We start from the raw sequence: 25,633 nt of genomic DNA on the forward strand, positions 1-25,633 counted from the left end.
ATGCTACTTTTAATATCTTTGAGCCTGTGCTCTTGTTATTCAGACTGCACAGAAAGCCTCTGCCTTCTTTCCACCCCTATTCCTCCAGGGTTTCGCTACTCAATTGCTACCATTGCAAACTGCTGCATCTGCACAGATAGTCACTGTCCACAAAAAGCCTTGTCTGCCCTCTGGTCTGGTTAATAAGTTAGAAAATATATAGAACTTGATCTGGTGTGAATATTACTATCTGAGGTAGGGACAGATGGGAGAAGAGGCTCAGTTAAACGTTGATTAAGTGATTAACCCAAGGCTACAGCTTCAGCCTCTATGACTGTTTGTTCTAGGTTAGGGGGAGTGGCATGTTGTGGCTTGGTTCCAGGTATTCTTTTTCCTGAGAGCTCACGACTGGGTAACTCCAAGTTTCATGTGTTCATAACTGGGAAGAGGAAAGGACCTGCCACTTCAGGTGGCATTGTTCAAACATTGTGTCTTTTACCACCAAACCCTGAGTCAATTGAGAGGGACACAATGGCTTGTCATTTGTGTGGTTTGCTGAATGCGGGCACACATTTCCTACACACCTCTTGTTAAGGTGCTCAGGCAGGACCTAAATGTGCCTCCTTTGTCATCAGAGGCCTCTGTCAGCAAACCGTTAGCATTCCAAGTGTCTACATCTCAAGACTCTCAGGAGTCTGAACCAAAGAGCCCAGAGGGAAGAAACAGGATGGAGTCAATTCTACTTAGAGCTCTTTTCCCAACACACGTGTGCTCACACACACACATGCACACATACACACACCACCCCAGATCTGTGGCCCAGCATCTAAGTCAATGCCTTCTTTCCTACCATGAAGGCAGAGAGGATCGCAAGGCAAGTCCGTGACTGTGTTTCGCCATCTTGGGAAGGCCTGTTGTCCCACTGGTGAAGAAGATGGCCATTGGGTCCAGCGTCTTTGACTTAATACAGGTGTGATCTGGGGATGCTGATCTGCAAAGGGATTCAGTACAAAAGGGGAGAAGTCACGTTTCCTGCTTTGGGATCCCTGGGGATCCAATATGAGGGGCTTGGAGTCAGAAAAATGGAGGTTTACAACACTGGAGGAAAAACCAGTTCTCCTTGTATTAAGAATCAAACGGAATTTGCGAGTGACTTGGATAAGTAGACTGACATTTATTCATTTACAAAAGGGGGGAAATATAGTGGAATATTTTTAACGTAACAAACATTGAAATAGCACTTACTATCTTTCAGGCACTGCTCTAAGTGACTTACAAATAAGAACTCATTCAATCTTCAGAGCAACCCTAAAAGAGAAGTACTGCTTTTATTGTGCCCATTTTGTGGAGGAGGAAACTGAGGCTCAGAAAGGTTACATTTGGCCAGCATGTGGCACAGCCAGGATTCAAATTCAGTCTGATCCACAGACTGTGCTCTTAACCACACTGCTAAGCTTGTTTTGTTTTTTGTTTTTTTTTTAGATGAAGTAGCTTTATAGGAATTTAACCCCATAATCTTGGCTATGAGGGGCAGGGAAAAGAAAATGAGGGAGAGTAAAAGAAACATAAATGCACATCTGTCCTGGTGTAAACTTGAGATGGTAGGTAAGCCTGGAGTCCCCCCGGTGTGCCTTGATTCTTGGGGGCTTCAGAATTGACAGTTTCTCCTTTGGGTCTATGCTTATAAATGCCAATTCCCTATGGTGTTCAATCATAGTAACTGCAAATGATCCCGAGGCTGCCAGTAACACCAACTCTTGCTGAGAAATGGTACCATATTGACTTTTGGCAATTTAAGGGAATCTAAAGAATATCCTTTTTTAAATCTTTTTATTTTAAAGAGAGAGAGAGAGAGAGAAACAGAGAATCTTAAGTAGGCTTCACATTCAGCACAGAGCCCAGTGCGGGGCTCAGTACCACAATCCTCGGATCATGACCTGAGCTGATATCAGGTTAGATGCTCAACTGTCTGGGTCACCCAGACACCCCAAGAATATTCTTTATTTAAGCCATTTTCTTTTAGTTCTCTGACTTTAAAATCCAGTGTAAGATGTGACTTCAGCCTAATATTTGCTTTTTGAGGCTGAAGTAAAGAACTTTAAAAACTGAGGGGTTACTTTAAGAAAACAAACACAGCATGGTTTTCAGGTGATAGAAAAAATGTCTAAAGGTTTACAGAATCAGAGTTGTTGGTGGAAGGGGTCTTTCTTACTTCCAACACTTCCCTAACTTTCCCTGGGAGGTGTCCTTTAAGCTATGCAGCACCTGAGAGATGGAAATTGTTTGTTCCTCCAGCTGACTACCAGCCACAGCCTCAATTTTTCTTGCAGTCTCAAGTTTCCCTTAAAAATTCATCTTATACGTTCATTCAACCTCTTCATATATTTGTTTGTTATATAAAAATAATATTTCAGATTCCCTACCTACAAGGAAGATTCAACACAATAACCCTCTGACTCATCTCATTTGCTTTAGACTGTAGTGACAGAGGCATAGAATTCAATACTCTTATTTTACAAATAAAGCAATTGCATCCAAGAGAGGGGAAGGAACCAGCCCAGGGTCACAAAACAAATTGGGGGCACAGCTGGGAAGAGAAGTCTTCTGGCATCAGTCCAGGTGACCTTCTCCCACTGAATGTTTGTCTACCAGCACTTGGGAGTGAATGGTCTTCTCTTGCCCTTCCTTAGAAAACACATTCATCAGATCTGAAACTTACTTAATCAGCGATCTGAAGTCCAGCCACCCATGACGGCTATGGTCAGACACCAGGAGCTTTGTTTTCACAGCAGGACACTCAGAAACTACGGAATCCACCTCTGGGGCAAGGGTATCTGTGGTCATGATGCCCTGGGCTTTAGACACTTGTAATCGGTAGAGAATGTCCTTGGCTTTCATCTGGGTGGTTCCTGGCATGAAGATTATTCCTGGGGATGAAAAAAGGAACTTTTGGGTTTCAGGCCTGGCTTATCTGCATAGAAATCTGCTAGCTTCTTGCTGTGCAAAGTATGGTCCATGGACCACCTTGATGGATTAATGTAGGATTTTATTTGTGAGGAAATATATGACCATGCATTTTAAAGCAATTAAAAAAAATTCTGGAGTCCCACACCAATTCTACATTATATAGATACATAAATATGCAATTAAAAGGGGGAAGGGAAATCTCCACAGAATAAATATGGAGGGAATAACACAATTAGAAAATTCTCATTTAAAACCACCATAATAATATTCAATTCAATCAAGAATAATCAATGGATTCTCATGTAATAGGGTGAAAGACAGTTGGGGAACAGGATATTCACACAGTCTCAAAAGTATTACAGAACAGATTACTTAACAATTACAAAGGGAAATTGTGCCTTACAAAAGTGTTTGTAAATAATATCATCGATGATAGGACAAACCAACTTCATGTATCTCCTGATGTAAAGCATTGAGATAAGCATGTTGTCTTTTTAGTACTCCCACTAAAAATGTTTATCTGAATATAATCTTGAAAAAAGAGTCAGAAATACAAATTTTGTGGGAACTTCTGAAAAACAACTGGCTTAGACATTTCCAAGATGTTGTCATGCAGAAAAGTTTAGATTAACGGAGATTGAGGAGACCTTACAATGTAATGCATTGCATGACCTTCTATCAGATTTTGGATTTAAACAAACAAAAAATGGGTATAAAATACACTGTTGGGACAATTGAAGAATTCTGGCCACGGATATATATTATATCAAAGTTATACCTCTTGTGTGATAACTCTGTTGTGGTTATGTGAGGAGAATGTCATGGATCATAGCAGATGCATGCTCCAGTGTTTATGGGTGTTTATCTGGTGTTTATGGATGCCACAATGTCTGCAACTGATACTTAAATGTCTCAGTGTGGGAGGGGAGCAAAATGTTAACAATTGATGTTTTTTTAAAAAAAAATGAAACTGTGCAAGAGAAAGTGTGTGTGTGTGTGTGTGTGTGTGTGTGTGTTTGTTTATGTGTCTGTGTCTGTGTATGAATTAGAGAGTGATGACATTGTGTTTGAGGGTGTATAAGTTGAGGAAGACAGTGAGAAGTAGCAAACGAATATTTGAAGGAGTCTGAGAAAGAAAAAGACTATGAAGAATAAGAAAAAAGGGCAGGGAAATGTTAATATTTCAGGACCCATTGGCTCCAGGCTAGACCTAAAGTCTGTTGGGGTCTCTTTGGGTCACTGACCTGCTCGGATGCAGCCTATGACCACCAGCCACCACTCGGGCACTCGAGGCAGGATCAAGGCTAGACGGTCTCCCTGCTGCAGGCCGCAGGTCTGGGTGAAGACATTGGCTGCGCGGCGGGATAAGTCTGTCATCTCTCTGAAACTCCACTTCACTTCATCACCTTGATTATTCACCCACCACAGGGCTGGGTTTGGACCTCTCTTGCCCTCCTGGTCAAGATCATACATCATGTGTTATTTCCTATGTTAAAGGACAAGGGCACTTATTTGGCCAGCCCACTACCTTAGCTACATGAAAATGTAGCTCAAGAACTGAGATCCAATTTTAAAGCATTTATAGAATGAAGGGAAGTGGGTAGGGTATGATCCAGCCAACTTCTTCTGGTCTACTGTAACTACCTCCTCTCAAGTCACATAAAACCAGGAATAGTTCCATGTTACCTATTAAAACCTTAAAATTGCATTCCCCATGTGTCTGTCTTAGTTCCACATAGATGGTATGTTTCCTCTGTGCTTCAGTTTTATCATCTATGAAATGGGTACAATACTACCTAGAAAGTAGTAAAGTTTAAATTAGTTATTTAAAGAGGTGAAATGTATATGATAGTGCCTGGGAACATAGTAGGTACTCAGTGAAATTATTATCATTATTGGGGCACTTGGGTGGCTCAGTCAGTTGAGCGCCCGACTTCGGCTCAGGTCATGATCTCATGGTTCATGAGTTGGAACCCCGTATTAGGCTCACTGCTATCAGCGCACAACTGGCTGCTTCAGATGCTCTGTCTCCCTCTCTCTCTGCTCCTCCCCAACATGTTCTCTCTCTCTCTCTCTCTCTCTCTCTCTGTCTCTCTCTCTCTCAAAAACAAACATTAAAATAAATTACTATCATTATTACCATTATTACAACAAAAGAAGAGACTAATTTAATTCCTGAATATTTGGGGGAATTTATTTTTAAAATTAACGTACCTCTGGAGGTGAAATAAGCAAGAAGGCAGACCTGGGAGCTCCAGGTAGCCCTTGTTTCCTCACAGAAACGTCAAGTAAACAACAGACTACAATAGCTGTGTAGAAACTCTAGAAATAGTCAAGGATCTGCAGCAAATTAATGCCCAAACAATAAAAAAAATCCCTACTCTAAATGGTAAGAAATTCTAGGTTGTTTTCTGCTGCTTACCCTTGTCCCATCCCCTCTCTTGTGTTGTACAGTATGGTCAGGAGGAAGCCACCCAATTTGCAGCCCCTGCCTTGGAATTTGTTTCAGTATTCTGCCCTGTGTGGAGGCTGTCTGAGAGACTGGTTTCTGCCTCATCTGAATCAGAGCTCAGATAGGAATTGTGACATAGTTTGAATATCAGACTGGAGGTGGGTGAAAGCAGTGGCAGATGCCACACTGAGTGGAAACTGTAGAACTGTGGCCACCTCGGAGGGAGACTACAGGCAGAGGAGGACAATAAAACATTTGAGCCCCAAGAAGAAGCAGATATGAGACTTTTAATGCAATTAAAACATATAAAAGCAGTATCATGTCTGGGAAATTTGAGAAAAAAGCACACATGCACAGGCCTAGGAAAGACACATGCCCAAGACCTGAAGGTCTAAGAAGACCTTAAGTTTTCATACTGGTCAGATTACTGGAGGGCTTTCTCTGCATGAAGTTAGGCTGCAAAGACAGACAGAGGTGGCTACTTTTTTCAAATGTCCAGTTTTCAACAACAGATCACAAGGCCATGTTGCCCATTCAAAGGAACAAAACAAATTTCCAGAAACTTACCCTAAAGGGACACAGGTTTCAGTTATTAGACAGACACTTTAAAATGATTGTCTTAACTATCCTGAAAGTGCTGAAGGAAAACAGACAAAGAACCAAAGCAAATCAGAAAAGCAATATATGAACACAATGAGAATACCAACAGAGATAGAAATTATAAATCTTTTTTTTTTCAACATTTATTTATTTTTGGGACAGAGAGAGACAGAGCATGAACGGGGGAGGGGCAGAGAGAGAGGGAGACACAGAATCAGAAATAGGCTCCAGGCTCTGAGCCATCAGCCCAGAGCCCGACGCGGGGCTTGAACTCCCAGACGGCGAGATCGTGACCTGGCTGAAGTCGGACGCTTAACCGACTGCGCCACCCAGGCGCCCCGAAATAGAAATTATAAAAGAGAACCAAACAGAAACTGCGGATCTGAAAAATACAATAACTGAATTGAAAACTTTACGAGAAGGATTCAACAGCAGATCCAAGCAGGAAGAAGAAAGAGTCAGTAAACTTGAACACAAGTCATTTTAAATTATGGAGTCAGAGAAGCAAAGAGAAAAAAAAAAAACAATAAAGAAAAGTAAACAGAGCCCAAAGCACATAGTATACAAACAAGCAGACCAACATACACATTATGGGAGTCCTAGAAGAAGAGACAAAAGGAGCCATCAGCTTATTTGAAGAAACAATGGCTGAAAAAAAAGCAAAACTTTATTTGTATTAAATACAAATTTATATAGTAGTGTTCATTCATTTATTTATTCATTCATTCATTATATGGATGTACAAATACAAGAGGCTCAAACAATTCCAAGAAAACCCAGAGAGATCCATACAGAGACACATAATCAAACAAAAAAGCCAAAGACAGAATCCTGAAAGCAGCAAAAAAAAAAAAAAAAAAAAAGTGACTCATCATGCATAAGGAATCCTCAATAAGATTATTAGTGGCAGGCCAGAAGACCCACCAAATAAGTGGGATTACATATTTGACGTGATGGGTAAAAAGGTGTCAATCAACAACTTCTATATTTGGCAATCCCCATGAAAATAACACCAACATTCTTCAGAGAGCTAGGACAAAAATCCTAAAATTTGTATGGAACCAGGAAAGACCCCAAATAGCCAAAGCAATTCTGAAAAAGAAAACCAAAACTGGAGGTATCACAATCCCAGACTTCAAAATGTATTACAAATCTGTAATCATCAAGACAGTATGGTACTGGCACTAAAACAGACACTCAGATCAATTGAATGCAATAGAAAACCTAAAAATGGACCCACAAACATATGGCCAACTAATCTTTGACAAAGCAGGAAAGTATATCCAAGGGAAAAAAGACAATCTCTTCAGCAAATGTTGCTGGGAAAACTGGACAGTGACATGCAGAAAAATGAACCTGGACCACTTTTGTACACCATACACAAAACTAAACTCAAAATGGATAAAAGACCCAAACATAAGACAGGAAGCCATCAAAATCCTCAAGGAGAAAGCAGGCAAAAACCTTTTTGACCTCAGTCGCAGCAACTTCTTACTCAACATGTCTCCGGAGGCAAGGGAAACAAAAACAAAAATGAACTATTGGGAACTCATCAAAATAAAAAGCTTCTGCACAGTGAAGGAAACAACCAGCAAAACTAAAAGGCAGCTGACAGAATGGGAGAAGATATTTGCAAATGACATATCAGATAAAGGGTTAGTATCCAAAATCTATAAAGAACTTCTCAAACTCAACACCCAAAAAACAAATAATCCAGTGAAGAAATGGGCAAAAGACATGAATAGACACTTTTCCAAAGAAGACATCCAGATGGCCAGCAGACACATGAAAAAATGCTCAACATCACTCATCATCAGGGAAATACAAATCAAAACCACAATGAGATACCACCTCACACCTGTCAGAAGGGCTAACATTAACAACTCAGACAACAACAGATGTTGGTGAGGTTGTGGAGAAAGAGGATCTCTTTCGCACTGCTGGTGGGAATCCAAACTGGTGCAGCCACTCTGGAAAACAGTCTGGAGGTTCCTCAAAAAATTAAAAATAGAACTACCCTACAACCCAGTCATTGAACTACTAGGTATTTATCCAAGGGATATAGGTGTTTTGAAAGGGCACATGCACCCCAATGTTTACAGTAGTGCTATGAACAATAGCCAAAGTATGGAAAGAGCCCAAATGTCCATTGATGGATGAATTGATAAAGAAGATGTGGTATATATATATATATATATATACACACACACACACACACACACACACACACACACACACACACACAATGGAGTATTACTTGGCAATCAAAAAGAATGAAATCTTGCCATTTGCAATTACATGGATAGAACTAGAGAGTATTATGCTAAGTGAAATTAGCCAGTCATAGAAAGACAAATCATATGACTTCACTCATATGATGATTTAAGATTCAAAACAGATGAACAAAAGGAAGGGAAGCAAAAACAATATAAAAACAGGGAGGGGGCAAAACATAAGAGATTCTTTTTTTTTTTTATATGAAATTTATTGACAAATTGGTTTCCATACAACACCCAGTGCTCATCCCAAAAGGTGCCCTCCTCAATACCCATCACCCACCCTCCCCTCCCTCCCACACCCCATCAACCCTCAGTTTGTTCTCAGTTTTTAACAGTCTCTTATGCTTTGGCTCTCTCCCACTCTAACCTCTTTTTTTTTTTTCCTTCCCCTCCCCCATGGGTTCCTGTTAAGTTTCTCAGGATCCACATAAGAGTGAAACCATATGGTATCTGTCTTTCTCTGTATGGCTTATTTCACTTAGCATTACACTCTCCAGTTCCATCCACATTGCTACAAAAGGCCATATTTCATTTTTTCTCATTGCCACGTAGTATTCCATTGTGTATATAAACCACAATTTCTTTATCCATTCATCAGTTGATGGACATTTAGGCTCTTTCCATAATTTGGCTATTGTTGAGAGTGCTGCTATGAACATTGGGGTACAAGTGCCCCTATGCATCGGTACTCCTGTATCCCTTGGATAAATTCCTAGCAGTGCTATTGCTGGGTCATAGGGTAGGTCTATTTTTAATTTTCTGAGGAACCTCCACACTGCTTTCCAGAGCGGCTGCACCAATTTGCATTCCCACCAACAGTGCAAGAGGGTTCCCGTTTCTCCACATCCTCTCCAGCATCTATAGTCTCCTGATTTGTTCATTTTGGCCACTCTGACTGGCGTGAGGTGATACCTGAGTGTGGTTTTGATTTGTATTTCCCTGATAAGGAGCGACGCTGAACATCTTTTCATGTGCCTGTTGGCCATCTGGATGTCTTCTTTAGAGAAGTGTCTATTCATGTTTTCTGCCCATTTCTTCACTGGGTTATTTGTTTTTCGGGTGTGGAGTTTGGTGAGCTCTTTATAGATTTTAGATACTAGCCCTTTGTCCGATATGTCATTTGCAAATATCTTTTCCCATTCCGTTGGTTGCCTTTTAGTTTTGTTGGTTGTTTCCTTTGCTGTGCAGAAGCTTTTTATCTTCATAAGGTCCCAGTAATTCACTTTTGCTTTTAATTCCCTTGCCTTTGGGGATGTGTCGAGTAAGAGATTGCTACGGCTGAGGTCAGAGAGGTCTTTTCCTGCTTTCTCCTCTAAGGTTCTGATGGTTTCCTGTCTCACATTTAGGTCCTTTATCCATTTTGAGTTTATTTTTGTAAATGGTGTGAGAAAGTGGTCTAGTTTCAACCTTCTGCATGTTGCTGTCCAGGTCTCCCAGCACCATTTGTTAAAGAGGCTGTCTTTTTTCCATTGGATGTTCTTTCCTGCTTTGTCAAAGATGAGTTGGCCATACGTTTGTGGGTCTAGTTCTGGGGTTTCTATTCTATTCCATTGGTCTGTGTGTCTGTTTTTGTGCCAATACCATGCTGTCTTGATGATGACAGCTTTGTAGTAGAGGCTAAAGTCTGGGATTGTGATGCCTCCTGCTTTGGTCTTCTTCTTCAAAATTCCTTTGGCTATTCGGGGCCTTTTGTGGTTCCATATGAATTTTAGGATTGCTTGTTCTAGTTTCGAGAAGAATGCTGGTGCAATTTTGATTGGGATTGCATTGAATGTGTAGATAGCTTTGGGTAGTATTGACATTTTGACAATATTTATTTTTCCAATCCATGAGCAGGGAATGTCTTTCCATTTCTTTAAATCTTCTTCAATTACCTTCATAAGCTTTCTATAGTTTTCAGCATACAGATCCTTTACATCTTTGGTTAGATTTATTCCTAGGTATTTTATGCTTCTTGGTGCAATTGTGAATGGGATCAGTTTCTTTATTTGTCTTTCTGTTGCTTCATTGTTAGTGTATAAGAATGCAACTGATTTCTGTACATTGATTTTGTATCCTGCAACTTTGCTGAATTCATGTATCAGTTCTAGCAGACTTTTGGTGGAGTCTATCGGGTTTTCCATGTATAATATCATGTCATCTGCAAAAAGCGAAAGCTTGACTTCATCTTTGCCAATTTTGATGCCTTTGATTTCCTTTTGTTGTCTGATTGCTGATGCTAGAACTTCCAGCACTATGTTAAACAACAGCGGTGAGAGTGGGCATCCCTGTCGTGTTCCTGATCTCAGGGAAAAAGCTCTCAGTTTTTCCCCATTGAGGATGATGTTAGCTGTGGGCTTTTCATAAATGGCTTTTATGATCTTTAAGTATGTTCCTTCTATCCCGACTTTCTTGAGGGATTTTATTAAGAAAGGGTGCTGGATTTTGTCAAAGGCCTTTTCTGCATCGATTGACAGGATCATATGGTTCTTCTCTTTTTTTTTGTTAATGTGATGTATCACGTTGATTGATTTGCGAATGTTGAACCAGCCCTGCATCCCAGGAATGAATCCCACTTGATCATGGTGAATAATTCTTTTTATATGCTGTTGAATTCGATTTGCTAGTATCTTATTGAGAATTTTGGCATCCATATTCATCAGGCATATTGGCCTGGAGTTCTCTTTTTTTACTGGGTCTCTGTCTGGTTTAGGAATCAAAGTAATACTGGCTTCATAGAATGAGTCTGGAAGTTTTCCTTCCCTTTCTATTTCTTGGAATAGCTTGAGAAGGATAGGTATTATCTCTGCTTTAAATGTCTGGTAGAACTCCCCTGGGAAGCCATCTGGTCCTGGACTCTTATTTGTTGGGAGATTTTTGAGGACTGATTCAATTTCTTTGCTGGTTATGGGTCTGTTCAAGCTTTCTCTTTCCTCCTGATTGAGTTTTGGAAGAGTGTGGGTGTTCAGGAATTTGTCCATTTCTTCCAGGTTGTCCAATTTGTTGGCATATAATTTTTCATAGTATTCCCTGATAATTGTTTGTATCTCTGAGGGATTGGTTGTACTAATTCCATTGTCATTCATGATTTTATCTATTTGGGTCATCTCCCTTTTCTTTTTGAGAAGCCTGGCTAGAGGTTTGTCAATTTTGTTTATTTTTTCAAAAAACCAACTCTTGGTTTCGTTGATCTGCTCTACAGTTTTTTTAGATTCTATATTGTTTATTTCTGCTCTGATCTTTATTATTTCTCTTCTTCTGCTGGGTTTAGGCTGCCTTTGCTGTTCTGCTTCTATTTCCTTTAGGTGTGCTGTTAGATTTTGTATTTGGGATTTTTTTTGTTTCTTGAGATAGGCCTGGATTACAATATATTTTCCTCTCAGGACTGCCTTCGCTGCGTCCCAAAGCGTTTGGATTGTTGTATTTTCATTTTCGTTTGTTTCCATATATTTTTTGATTTCTTCTCTAATTGCCTGGTTGACCCACTCATTTGTTAGTAGGGTGTTCTTTAACCTCCATGCTTTTGGAGGTTTTCCAGACTTTTTCCTGTGGTTGATTTCAAGCTTCATAGCATTGTGGTCTGAAAGTATGCATGGTATAATTTCAATTCTTGTAAACTTATGAAGGGCTGTTTTGTGACCCAGTATGTGATCTATCTTGGAGAATGTTCCATGTGCACTCGAGAAGAAAGTATATTCTGTTGCTTTGGGATGCAGAGTTCTAAATATATCTGTCAAGTCCATCTGATCCAATGTCTCATTCAGGGCCCTTGTTTCTTTATTGACCGTGTGTCTAGATGATCTATCCATTTCTGTAAGTGGGGTGTTAAAGTCCCCAGCAATTACCACATTCTTATCAATAAGGTTGCTTCTGTTTATGAGTAATTGTTTTATATATTTGGGGGCTCCGGTATTCGGCGCATAGACATTTATAATTGTTAGCTCTTCCTGATGGATAGACCCTGTAACTATTATATAATGTCCTTCTTCATCTCTTGTTACAGCCTTTAATTTAAAGTCTAGTTTGTCTGATATAAGTATGGCTACTCCAGCTTTCTTTTGGCTTCCAGGAACATGATAAATAGTTTTCCATCCCCTCACTCTCAATCTAAAGGTGTCCTCAGGTCTAAAATGAGTCTCTTGTAGACAGCAAATAGATGGGTCTTGTTTTTTTATCCATTCTGATACCCTATGTCTTTTGGTTGGCGCATTTAATCCATTTACATTCAGTGTTATTATAGAAAGATACGGGTTTAGAGTCATTGTGATGTCTGTATGTTTTATGCTTGTAGTGATGTCTGGTACTTTGTCTCACAGGGTCCCCCTTAGGATCTCTTGTAGGGCTGGTTTAGTGGCGACAAATTCCTTCAGTTTTTGTTTGTTTGGGAAGACCTTTATCTCTCCTTCTATTCTAAATGACAGACTTGCTGGATAAAGGATTCTCGGCTGCATATTTTTGCTGTCTAGCACCCTGAAAATCTCGTGCCAATTCTTTCTGGTCTGCCAAGTTTCAAAAGAGAGATCAGTCACGAGTCTTATAGGTCTCCCTTTATATGTGAGGGCACGTTTACCCCTTGCTGCTTTCAGAATTTTCTCTTTATCCTTATATTTTGCCAGTTTCACTATGATATGTCGTGCAGAAGATCGATTCAAGTTACGTCTGAAGGGAGTTCTCTGTGCCTCTTGGATTTCAATGCCTTTTTCCTTCCCCAGTTCAGGGAAGTTCTCAGCTATTATTTCTTCAAGTACCCCTTCAGCACCTTTCCCTCTCTCTTCCTCCTCTGGGATACCAATTATGCGTATATTATTTCTTTTTAGTGTATCACTTAGTTCTCTAATTTTCCCCTCATACTCCTGGATTTTTTTATCTCTCTTTTTCTCAGCTTCCTCTTTTTCCATAACTTTATCTTCTAGTTCACCTATTCTCTCCTCTGCCTCTTCCATCCGAGCCGTGGTGGTTTGCATTTTGTTTTGCATTTCATTTAAAGCGTTTTTCAGCTCCTCGTGACTGTTCCTTAGTCCCTTGATCTCTGTAGCAAGAGATTCTCTGCTGTCCTCTATACTGTTTTCAAGCCCAGCGATTAATTTTATGACTATTATTCTAAATTCACTTTCTGTTATATTATTTAAATCCTTTTTGATCAGCTCATTAGCTGTTGTTATTTCCTGGAGATTCTTCTGAGGGGAATTCATCCGCTTGGTCATTTTGGATAGTCCCTGGTGTGGTGAGGACCTGCAGGGCACTTCCCCTGTGCTGTGGTGTATAATTGGAGTTGGTGGGCGGGGCCGCAGTCAGTCCTGATGTCTGCCCCCAGCCCACCGCTGGGGCCACAGTCAGACTGGTGTGTGCCTTCCCTTCCCCTCTACTAGGGGTGGGATTCACTGTGGGGTGGCGTGGCCCGTCTGGACTACTTGCACACTGCCAGGCTTGTGATGCTGGGGATCTGGCGTATTAGCTGGGGTGGGAAGGCAAGGTGCACGGCGGCAGGGGGGCAGGCTTAGCTCGCTTCTCCTTAGGTGATCCACTTCAGGAGGGGCCCTGTGGCAGCCGGAGGGAGTCAGATCCGCTGCCGGAGGTTTGGCTCCGCAGAAGCACAGAGTTGGGTGTTTGCTTGGAGCGAGCAATTTCCCTGGCCGGAACCGGTTCCCTTTGGGATTTTGGCTGGGGGATGGGCGGGGGAGATGGCGCTGGCGAGCGCCTTTGTTCCCCGCCAAACTGAGCTCTGTCGTCCGGGGGCTCTGCAGCTCTCCCTCCCTTTGTCCTCCAGCCTTCCCGCTTTCCGAGCAGAGCTGTTAACTTATGACCTCCCAGACGCTAAGTCGCGCTTGCTGTCGGAACACAGCCCGTCAGGCCCCTCCGCTTTTGCAAGCCGGACTCGGGGGCTCTGCTTGGCTGGCGAGCCGCCCCTCCGCCCCGGCTCCCTCCCGCCAGTCCGTGGAGCGCGCACCGCCTCGCCGCCCTTCCTACCCTCTTCCGTGGGCCTCTCGTCTGCACTTGGGTCCGGTGACTCTGTTCTGCTAATCCTCTGGCTGTTTTCTGGGTTATTTAGGCAGGTGTAGGTGGAATCTAAGTGATCAGCAGGACGCGCGGTGAGCCCAGCGTCCTCCTATGCCGCCATCTTCCTGTCAACCTTAAGAGATTCTTAAATATAGAGACAAACAAAAAATTGCTGGAGGGGCTGTGGGAGGGGGAAAGAGCTAAATGTGTAAGGGGCATTAAGGAATCTACTCCTGAAATCGATGTGCTATTTGCTAACTAACTTGAATGTAAATTTAAAAATAATTAATTAATTTAAAAAAAGAAGAAATTCTCTATTTGGCAAAACTGTCCTTCAAAAATGAGGGAGAAATTAGGTCATTCTCAGATAAACAAAATTATGGTTAAACTTTGTCTATAAGAAATACTAAAAGGGGACACCTGGGTGGCTCAATTGGTTAAGCAAACAATTTTGGCTCAGGTCACGATGTCACGGTCCATGAGTTTGAGCCCTGAGTCAGGCTCTGTGCTGACAGCTCAGAGCCTGGAGCCTACTTCAGATTCTGTGTCTCCCTCTCACTTTTCCCCTCCCCTGCTCGTACTCTGTCTCTCTCTCTCTCAAAAATAAAACATTAAAACATTTTTTAATTAAAAAAAAAAGCCTAAAAGGAGTCCAATTTGAAATAAAAGGATGTTACAGAGTAGCCTGAATACAAAAACATAAAGTTCTTTGATAAAATACATGGACAAATATAAAAACAAGTATTATTATAATTTTGATTTGAAATCCATTTTTTATTCTTTCACAGTATTTAAAAGACAAAAGCATAAAAAATAATTATAAGTCTATGTTAATGAGTACACAATATATAAATATCTGATTTGTGATATCAATAAAACAACATGGGGAGGTAAGAGGGAGCTGGAAAAAATTAGGATTTCTGTATGCAAATAAAGTTGTTACTAGTTTAAAATAGATTGTTATAACTTTAGGATGTTATATGTACTCCTCATAATAAGCACAGAAATTATCTACAGTATATATACAAAAGGAAATGAGAAGGGACTGAAGGCATATTACAAAAAAATTAACTAAAGACAAAGAAAGGCAGTAAGGGAGGAAATGAGGAACCAAAAGCTATGACATCAAGAAAACAATTAACAATATAGCAATAGGAAGTTCTTCCTTATCAGCAATAACTTTAAATGGATGTGCACTAAACTCCCCAGTCTAAAGACATAAACTGCCAGAATGTATTAAAAATGAAAAAAGAATCCAACTATATTCTGTCTACAAAATTGCTATTTCCACATGATAGATTATGATAAAACCATCAAACAACTTGCAGAAATTGTTTTGGAATAATAATTTCACAATACAATATTAATTAAAAAGAGCAAAACCATATTTACATTTTAATCCAAATGTATATAGTAGTAACCATTCATTTGTTCAATTAATATATATATATATATATATATTTTTTCAATATATGAAATTTATTGTCAAATTGGTTTCCATACAACACCCAGTGCTCATCCAAAAAGGTGCCCTCCTCAATACCCATCACCCACCCTCCTCTCCCTCCCACCCCCCATCAACCCTCAGTTTGTTCTCAGTTCATTTGTTCAATTAATATATATTTACTAAATTCTCATTATTTGTTAGGGACTATTCTTAGACCAAAGGATACAATGGGGAACAAGACATACATGTACATACATGGTTTTAATATTTTTTGCCAATTTTCATTTTCTTGTTTAAATATACTTTCTTATTTTCCCCCAAACTTTCTATAATGAGCATGTTTTTTAAAAAGATTTCATTTTTTAAGCTAATTTATTTATTTTGAGAGAGAGAGACAGAGACAGAGAGAGACAGAGACAGAGAAAGAGAGACAGAGACAGAGAGAGCACAAATGGGGGAGGGGCAGAGAGAGAGGGAGAGAGAGAGAGAATCCCAAACAGGCTCTGCACTGTCATTGGGGAGCCTGAGGTAGGGTTCAAACTCACAAACTGTGAGATCATGATCTGAGCCAAAGTTGGACACTTAACTGACTGAGCCACCCAGGCACCCCAAAAGATTTCATTTTTTAAAAATTAATTTCCAAAAACTGTCCAGAGTAAAAGTTCAGGCAATGCAGAATCTTATGAACAGAAACATTTCTTATAAATAGAAAAATGTCTTCAAATATCTCTTCACATTTTCACTCTCTGAAGGTCAGCACTGATAATTATCTGGCGTATATTCTTCCAGCAATCTTTTTCCACATATGTGCAAACATGATCCTACCACCTTTGTCCCATATGATCGGAACAAAAGAGTGTATCTCACTTGAGAAAAGATAAGATTAATATATATGTATATGCATATGTAAGTATTCAGATCTATGAAAAAAGCAGTGCTATGAAAACCTTCTTGCCCAACAGATGGAAGAATATTAGCAAGTGTAATCACTAGTTATGCACTGCTTATATAAAGGGAGCAGAGTATGTAATATTCTTGTAGGAGTTTGAAAAATGATGGAAAAGCTTGTGTATCAAGGTGGAAAACATTTGCTGCTCGGAACTCAGTGTTTTAGACCTTACCTTTGCAACTTGAAGAAGATACTGCTTAAATAGTTATAGATTTTTGTGTTAAAGATTAACCTGATAATGTGATATCGAGATAAAACTGTTTTCAAGAAGAGAAAAACAGCTCCTAAACTTAGATTTTAAATTTAAATTTTTATGAGATAAAGTTTGAAGCCAAAGGAAATTGAGAAACAGTTTCAAAACATAAAATGTTTATGGGGCTCCTGGGTGGCTTAGTTGGTTAAGTGACTGACTTCGGCTCAGGTCATGATTTCATGGTTTGAGTTTAAGCCCCAAATCTGGCTCTGTGTAGACAGCCTGGAGCTTGGGAATCTGCCTCCCTCTTTCTCTCTGCCCCTCCCCTGCTTGTACTCTCTCTTTCTCAAAATAAATAAATAAACTTAAAAAAAAGAAATCAGATACAAAAGGGCACGTCCTGCATTATTCCATTTCTATGAAACTCTAGGAAAAAGAAATATAATCTGCAAGGCAGCAGATCAGTGGTTGCCTGGGGCTCAGAGTGGGGGTAGGGACCAAGAGAAAACAAAAGGAAACTTCTTAGATGATGGAAATGTTCTAAAACTCAAACTTTACACTAAAAACGTGTGCATTTTATTCTATGTCAATTACTTATCAACATAGTTACTCTTTGCTAATAGCTAACTAAAATATATTTTGAAGAAGGAAAATTGGAAAAGTTTGTGAGATCAAACCCCATGTTGGGCTCTACATTGACAGCTTGGAGCCTGCTTAGGATTCTCTCTTCCTCTCTCTCTCTCTCTCTCTCTCTCTCTTCCCTGTTCCTCCCCTTATCATGCACTTTCTTTCTCTCTCAAAATAAATTATATATATCTACACATACATACATACATAAATATATAAGAGTTTATGGTCTATAGAAAAAATTTGCCTCAATCTTATTTCCAATGAATTTTAAGTTGAAATTCAAAGAGTTCTGTAAATTAATGATAGAATATGATAGACTAATAGAATTTATATCCTAACTGACATAGATAGAACACTTTACCCAATGATGATATAATTCTAATTCTTTTCCATTGCATTTGGAACATTTATCAATCTCGAGAAATCTCAAAAGTTTAAAACAGAGTATGTTTTCTAACCACAGTGGAATTAAGCTAGGAATCATTAACAATAAGATAATGAGAAAACCATCCCCAACTATCTGGAAACTAACTAGTACACTTCTATATAATCTAGAGGTCAGAGAAAGATCAAAAAGGCAAATAGAAACTATTTTCAACTGAATGATAATAAAATACAACATGTCAAAATTTGTGTGGTGCATTCCTAAAAGGAATGCTTACTGGAGAATATATACTTTTAAATACATACATTAGAAAAGAAGGCAGGCCAAAAAGTAAGAACATAAGCTTCCATCAAGAAGCTGAAAAAGGAAAAGCAAATCAAATCAAAGGAAAGTAGGAAGAAGGTAATAATAAAGATAAGAGCATGCATCTGTGGAATGAAAAATAAATATGCAATTGAGAATATCAGTAAAGCCAAAGCTGGTTTTGAGAAGATGTATCAGATTGATAAACTCTTAGAAAGACTTACCCAGGGAAAAAAAGAAAAATAACATAGTAACGATATTAGGAATGAAAAAGTGCACACAAATGCAATTCTTACAGACATTAAAATAGCAACAAGAGAAAATTATGAATAATTTTATGCCAATAAATATGACAATTTGGATGAAATTAACAAATTACTAAAAAAGCAACTTGCTAAAACTGATAGAATCAAAATCTTTTTTTTTAATTTTATGTTCTATTTTTTTTAATTTACATCCAAATTAGCATATAGTACAACAATGATTTCAGGAGTAGATTCCTTAGTGCCCCTTACCCATTTAGCCCAGCCCCCCTCCCACAACCCCTCCAGTAACCCTCTGTTTGTTCTCCATATTTATGAGTCTCTTCTGTTTTGTCCCCTTCCCTGTTTTTATATTACTTTTGTTTCCCTTCCCTTATGTTCATCTGTTTTGTCTCTTAAAGTCTTCATATGAGTGAAACCATATGATTTTTGTCTTTCTCTGACTAATTTCACTTAGCATAATACCCTCCAGTTCCATCCACATAGTTGCAAATGGCAAGATTTCATTCTTTTTGATTGCCGAGGAATACTCCATTGTATATATATACCACATTTTCTTTATCCATTCATTCATCGATGGACATTTGGGCTCTTTCCATACTTTGGTTATTGTTGATAGTGCTGCTATAAACATGGGGTTGCATGTGTCCCTTCAAAACAGCACACCTGTATCCTGAGGATAAATGCCTAGTAGTGCAACAGCTGGGTCATAGGGTAGTTCTATTTTCAGTTTTTTGAGGAACCTCCATACTGTTCTCCAGAGTGGGTGCACCAGTTTGCATTCCCACCAACAATGCAAAAGAGATCCTCTTTCTCCACAACCTCACCAACATCTGTTGTTGCCTGAATTGTTAATGTTAGCCATTCTAACAGGTGTAAGGTGGTATTTCATTGTGGTTTTGATTTGTATTACCCTGATGATGAGTGATGTTGAGCATTTTTTCATGTGTCTGCTGGCCATCTGGATGTCTTCTTTGGAAAAGTGTCTGTTCATGTCTTCTGCCCATTTCTTCACTGGATTATTTGTTTTTTGGGTGTTGAGTTTGATAAGTTCTTTATAGATTTTGGATACTAACCCTTTATCTGATATGTCATTTGCAAATATCTTCTCCCATTCTGTTGGTTGCCTTTGAGTATTGCTGATTGTTCCTTTGCTGTGCAGAAGGTTTTTATTTTTATTTATTTATTTATTTTAAATGTTTTTATTTATTTTTGAGACAGAGAGAGACAGAGCATGATCAGGGGAGGGGCAGAGAGAGAGGGAGAGACAGAATCTGAAGCAGGCTCTAGGCTCTGAGCTGCCAGCACACAGCCCGACACGGGGCTCGAACTCATGGACTGTGAGATCATGACTTGAGCTGAAGTTGGACGCTTAACCAACTGAGCCACCCAGGCACCCCAGAAGCTTTATATTTTGATGAAGTCCCAGTAGTTCATTTTTGCTTTTGTCTCCCTTGCCTCTGGAGATGTGCTGAGTAAGAAGTTGCTGTGGCCAGGATCAAAAAACCATATAATACCTAGGAATAAATCTTTTTAAAAAAATTTTTTTACACTTATTTAATTTGTGAGAGACATAGAGAGAGCACAAGTTGGGGAGGGGCAGAGAGAGAAGGAGACACAGAATCCAAAGCAGGCTCCAGGCTCCAAGCTGTCAGCACAGAGCCCAATGTGGGGCTCGAACTCACCAACTATGAGATCATGACCTGAGCTGAAGTTGGAGCTTAACGGACAGAGCCACCCAGGCACCCCAGAATAAATCTAACCAAAGAGGTAAAAAGTCTATATGCTGAAAACTATAGAAAGCTTATGAAAGAAAGTGAAGAAGACACAAAAAAATGAAAAAAGATTCCATGCTCCTGGATAGGAAGAACAAATATTATTAAGATGTCAATACTACCCAAAGCAATCTACATATTCAATGCAATCCCTATCAAAATAACACCAGTATTCTTCACAGAGCTAGAACAAATAATCCTCAAATTTGTATGGAACCAGAAAAGACCCCAAATAGCCAAAGTAATCTTGAAAAAGAAAACCAAAGCAAGAGGCATCACAATCCCAGACTTCAAGCTATACTAAAAGCTGTAACCATCAAGACAGTATGGTACTGGCACAAAAACAGACACTCAGATCAATGGAACAGAATAGAGAACCCAGAAAAGGACCCACAAACGTATGGCCAACTAATCTTTGCCAAAGCAGGAAAGAGTATCCAATGGAATAAAGACAGTCTCTACAGCAAGTGGTGCTGGGAAAACTGGACAGAGACATGCAGAAGAATGAACCTGGACCACTTTCTTACACCATACACAAAAAATAAACTCAAAATGAATGAAAGATCTAAATGTAAGACAGGAAGCCATCAAAATCCTCGAGCAGAAAGCAGGCAAAAACCTCTTTGATCAAAATGTTATTTTTAAAGTTTATTTTCTGAGAGAGAGTATGTGAGTGGGAGTGGGGCAGAGAGAGAGAGAGAAGGACAGAGGATCTAAAGCAGGTTCTGTGCTGACAGCAGAGAGCATGATGTGGGGTCCAAACTCATGAACTGCAAGACCATGACCTGAGCTTAAGTCGGACACTTAACTGACTGAGTCACCCACGTGCCCCTAGAATCAAAACCTTAATAACCTTGTATCTATTAAAGAAATTAAATCCATTACTAAGAGCTTCCCTACAATGAAAACCCCATATTTTATGCCTAAAAGTTTTGGTATGCATTCTAGTGTGTTAAGAATTTGACTTGAAAAACGGATGCTTTTAGATAAGTTGGGATAATCTTGTTTTTATACCAGCGGTTGTAAACTCAGAGGTTACAGGGGACACGCAAGTAAAATAAATGAGAGAAGCCTGCCATGTTCCTCTGGGGTAAACTGGAGAGCCATGAGTCTCTCAACAGAGAGCAACCATTCAACTCTTCCGACTGCTGCTGTAGAGGAAGTCTTGTTTAGTATTATGAGAAATGACTTTACAAAAGAAGCGCCAAAGACTGATTCTGGTTTCTGTACTCTGGATTTCTCCACATGAAGCCACCCTGTGCCAAAGCCTCCCTTCTTCCCATGTACATATTTACAACACATCCACGAGAAAGTTAATGGTTCATTGCTAAAATACAACCAAGTTATGGCCACCAACATTGCTGACCTTGTGCTGGTTGTGCTGCTGCTCAGGGTGCATGCATTCAAATTCATTCAACAACTAGTTGAATGTACCAGCATGTTCTACATGCTGGGGATACAACAGTTAACATAACAGTAAAAATTCCCCTAGCTCATGGAACTGACATTCCAGTGCCAAAGACACTATATGTGTATTAGAATTATAAAAGATAAACACTTTTTGTGAATATCATGAAGGATTCCTTTATGGGATGCTGGGACAAAAGTCTAATAGTTTAAAAAGAACACAAAGACCCTTTTAAACTGTACCAGTCCTCGGATTGTTATTAATTTCTTAAGTAAAAGTACAGAATTAAATTCAGGAGCCACTAAACACAGACTCGCTGACTCAGAGAAATCTCAGCAGATCTGACTGTTAAATGTTAAGGAACTTGGAATGTTTGGCAGCACATAATTTATTTGGGCAAATATTATGGGACAAAGAGCCAGGCAATGTGGGGCAAGGGCATTCAGCTGTTGTTGTTTTTTATGCTTTGTGATTAACTGTGAGGAATCAGCTTAGGAATTCTCTGAGTCTGCACTGATGGCATGAAGAATTAGAAAGCTATAGCATGTACACACCCAAGTTTAGGTAAACTTGAGTAGATAAATAAGATTAGGTAAAGTGGGGCAAAAGTCCCAGTATAGAACAAAGGTATAGGAATAGGGAATCTCAGGATGAAAACATCCCAGATGAGGTAAACAAGATTAGGTATTCAGGGTGGAAATGTCCCCCAACTTAGTACTATAGCAGAAAGCTGCTTCCACAGGAAGGAAGGACCAAATTAGATAAATAGGTAAATAAGGCTACAGACCACTGCAAAGTTGCCCCAAGTGGAGCTAATTAGCAAAAGAAAGGTGCCTTGTTGACCCTGAGGTAGAATGCTCTGTCTTTCTTGTCCCCTAGACCAGTTTAGGTAAACAGAGGTGGTGCCTCAGGTCTGCTATAAACAACCTTCAGCCCAGCACCAGGATTCTGTTTTGTGTTAACCCAAACCCCTAACACCGCATATCTTCAAAATCCCATTTCCCTCACATCCATGAATTAATGTTCATGATTTCATTGTCTTTTTGTGCACACCCATCACCATGTTTGTAAGCCTTCTGATCCTAATAAAAACAGAACGAGGATCCTTACTCGGGACTCTTGTCCTCCCCCGGACATTAGCCACTCTCGCATTTTTAATCCTGTGTCCCGCTTTCTTGATGGATAAGAAAGAACACCAGATCCAGAGTTTACAATTAATATATATTTGACTATATGTATTAAGCAATGTTTAATATAAAATTGCATCAGGGGTTGGTAGGAAGAAATTGTTTGTCATGAGTTTCACCAAAACAAACAAAACGTAAGGTTGCTGACACTGTATTCACCTCTCCTAGGACATGAAGTGGGGAATCACACTGTCTATAGAGGAAAAATGAAGAGCTGCACATTTTATCTACTTTCCTATCTCCATTACCTAGAATAGTAATTGGCACATGTTAGGGGCTCACTAAGTTTTAGCAGAATGGATGGATGGATGGATGGATGGATGGATGTAGTATCAAAGGGAGAGAATGAATGAATTTGGACAGAATGAAACCTCTCATGAACAGATTTGGGAGGCTTCTCTAGGAATCAAATCAAGTTGTGTGTAATATGTTAGGAGTCTAGAGTAACAAAACGTTTAATTTCTTTTTTTTTTTTAATTTTTTTTTCAACGTTTATTTATTTTTGGGACAGAGAGAGACAGAGCATGAATGGGGGAGGGGCAGAGAGAGAGGGAGACACAGAATCGGAAACAGGCTCCAGGCTCTGAGCCATCAGCCCAGAGCCCGACGCGGGGCTCGAACTCACGGACCGCGAGATCATGACCTGGCTGAAGTCGGACGCTTAACCGACTGCGCCACCCAGGCGCCCCCAAAACGTTTAATTTCTAACATGAGTCAGGGGTTATAAGTTGGTGGCCTGTATCCCACCTCTGGACATAGGTTGTCTGGCTTACCAGGTACTTTCTTTTGTTTTATAACCAATTCTTTGCCAGGGCACTGGGTGGCTCAGTTGAGGGAAAGCTAGGGGAGAGGCCCCATGCATCACTAGAGACACAATGACCAAGATCAAGGCAATTAGCAAAGTGGCAACAGACAGATGAGAAGTGTTGGCAGAATAAATATTATTGGGATGAGGACGCTGGGGGTGGGGAGAACTTGGAGACATGGATAAATGGGCAAGGTTCAACAAGGATGATATAAAACGCAACAAAGATGAGGCATCCTGAGGTCATATTTACTTGGTGGTTCTCTCCATGGGTTGATGTGTTAACTACCTATAAGGACTATAAATCAAGGGGAAAGTGAAGGCATCACTTCTTGCTCTCTCCACCTCCTCCCTCTCCAGCCCATCTCATGGGTCAAAAGTTCTTAACTAGATTACTGGTCAGGGCAGTGATGAAAGTCAGCTTAGAATCTGAGGGAAGAGATGTTTGGCATCATCAAATTGTGATACCAGGTTAAATAATGTATTACAGAATTAGATAGCCTGGACCCAAATCCTGTTCTTTCCCTTATTAGGCATGTGCTGGTTTCTGTGTGTTATTTAAACCCTTGACACCTCAGTTCCCTCATCTAGAAAATGGGGGTGATGAAAATGCTCACCTACTCATAGTATTAAATGCCAAGTGCACTTTAAAAAGTGCCTATGCCCTCCCTTGGCATTATTATGGAAGTTCAGAAAAAGGAAAAAGAAGGAGGTGGGGAAGAAGCCCACATGTTAGTTGAATACTAACATATAATGCAGGTGCATGGGAAATTTAAAAATTATATTAACTCTCTGACTCCATCTCAGGTAAATTCTGTCCAAAGACAGTGTTGGGTGAGTTTTCTCACTGTGGACATCACCAGCTGGGACTTAGTAGCTGGAGCCCCATGAACTGTCTATCTCAACTCCTAATGTCCCTACTTCACCTCTCTTGGTCTGTCTCTTGGAGAGAGATAAACTGAACAGTTGGGTTTTTCTGTGGACATGTGTAATCTCTAGAGGCCATATGGACTATTTTCCCTATACATACCCTAAAGACACACTCAAGTAGGTAGTTGATAGGGAGGAATCCAGTTACATATGCCATCCTCAAAGAATGACAGATGACATGACCTAGCTACATGTGTCAGATGCTCATGTGTACAGTCAGGTGATCTGTCCCTTCCCTCTGAGTGTAGCCTGAAGTGAAGACCAAGTGTAATGAGACAAATTCCTATTAGGCTCATAGTCTCATTAGTTGAAGGTAAGAATTCAGACTAAGGTCAACTTACCGACCTTAGAAACTTTGGTCACAATTATGTGACTGTGTACCAGATATTTTCACCTGCTATCTTGTTTCCAAAATGAGATTATCACCATTTCATAGATAAAACCACTGAGGCTCAGAGGATTGAGAACGTGACTAGGCTGAGAATTGAACCCCCAAATGTAAGCTTTTCCCACAACACTTCTAAGCTGAGGCAGAAGCCATTTCTGGTTCTGTGCCCCTCAGTCTACTAGGATCATGATAAGGTCAATGAGGCCATTCTTGTTCTCACCTCCCATCATGAGTGCCTCCTTACCTGCTCCATTTGAGTCCAATAGTCCAGGACATCACTTGCAAAGTTAAATTCCTTAGGTCTATCGTAGTCCTTCCATCTCAGGGTTCCAGCTCCTGATAAAGACCGGCAGCAAAGGTACCAAGGGGCAGGGTGAAAGCCATGGTAGGATTTGCGGATGCCCCAGAGGACTTGGAGCCTCATCAGCCTCTGCATGGTAGAAGAGGCCTCAGGAAGCCGACACAGAATTCTCAGGTCAACACCTGCCTTGGGAAGAGATAGTACTAGATTGACCATGGAATAGTAATTTCCTCCACAAAATGAAGGCAATAGCTTTGTGAGAGAATAGCTTTGTTTCAGATCACCAGAATGTGGACGACACAAGACCCATCTGCATCGCTACCCCTCTCTTGTTAATATTTTCTCCCGGATTCTGTGAGCCAACAATTTTTCCTGCCTGAGATTGCATTTCTGTCACTTGAGACTATAAGAATATT

General features: G+C 40.0%; 1 protein-coding gene across 1 annotated transcript in view; it reads right to left on the reverse strand.

Moving 5' to 3' along the window:
* The window catches only part of LOC124517964 (acyl-coenzyme A synthetase ACSM1, mitochondrial-like), a 46,046-nt gene extending 20,694 nt beyond the window's left edge, over window positions 1-25,352 (reverse strand). Inside the window, exons 1-4 of the mRNA XM_047087735.1 lie at window positions 25,161-25,352; window positions 4,191-4,401; window positions 2,699-2,906; window positions 830-970 (exon numbers count right to left, since the gene is read on the reverse strand). Of these exons, the coding sequence (XP_046943691.1) occupies window positions 830-970; window positions 2,699-2,906; window positions 4,191-4,401; window positions 25,161-25,352 (752 nt within the window). The remainder of the gene's footprint in view (window positions 1-829; window positions 971-2,698; window positions 2,907-4,190; window positions 4,402-25,160) is intronic.
* Window positions 25,353-25,633: the final 281 nt, after the last annotated feature.

Source organism: Lynx rufus, unplaced genomic scaffold (assembly GCF_022079265.1).
Source record: "Lynx rufus isolate CCGP_SWC_20201006 ecotype Redwood Valley unplaced genomic scaffold, mLynRuf1.p SCAF_23, whole genome shotgun sequence".
Classification (NCBI taxonomy): domain Eukaryota; kingdom Metazoa; phylum Chordata; class Mammalia; order Carnivora; family Felidae; genus Lynx; species Lynx rufus.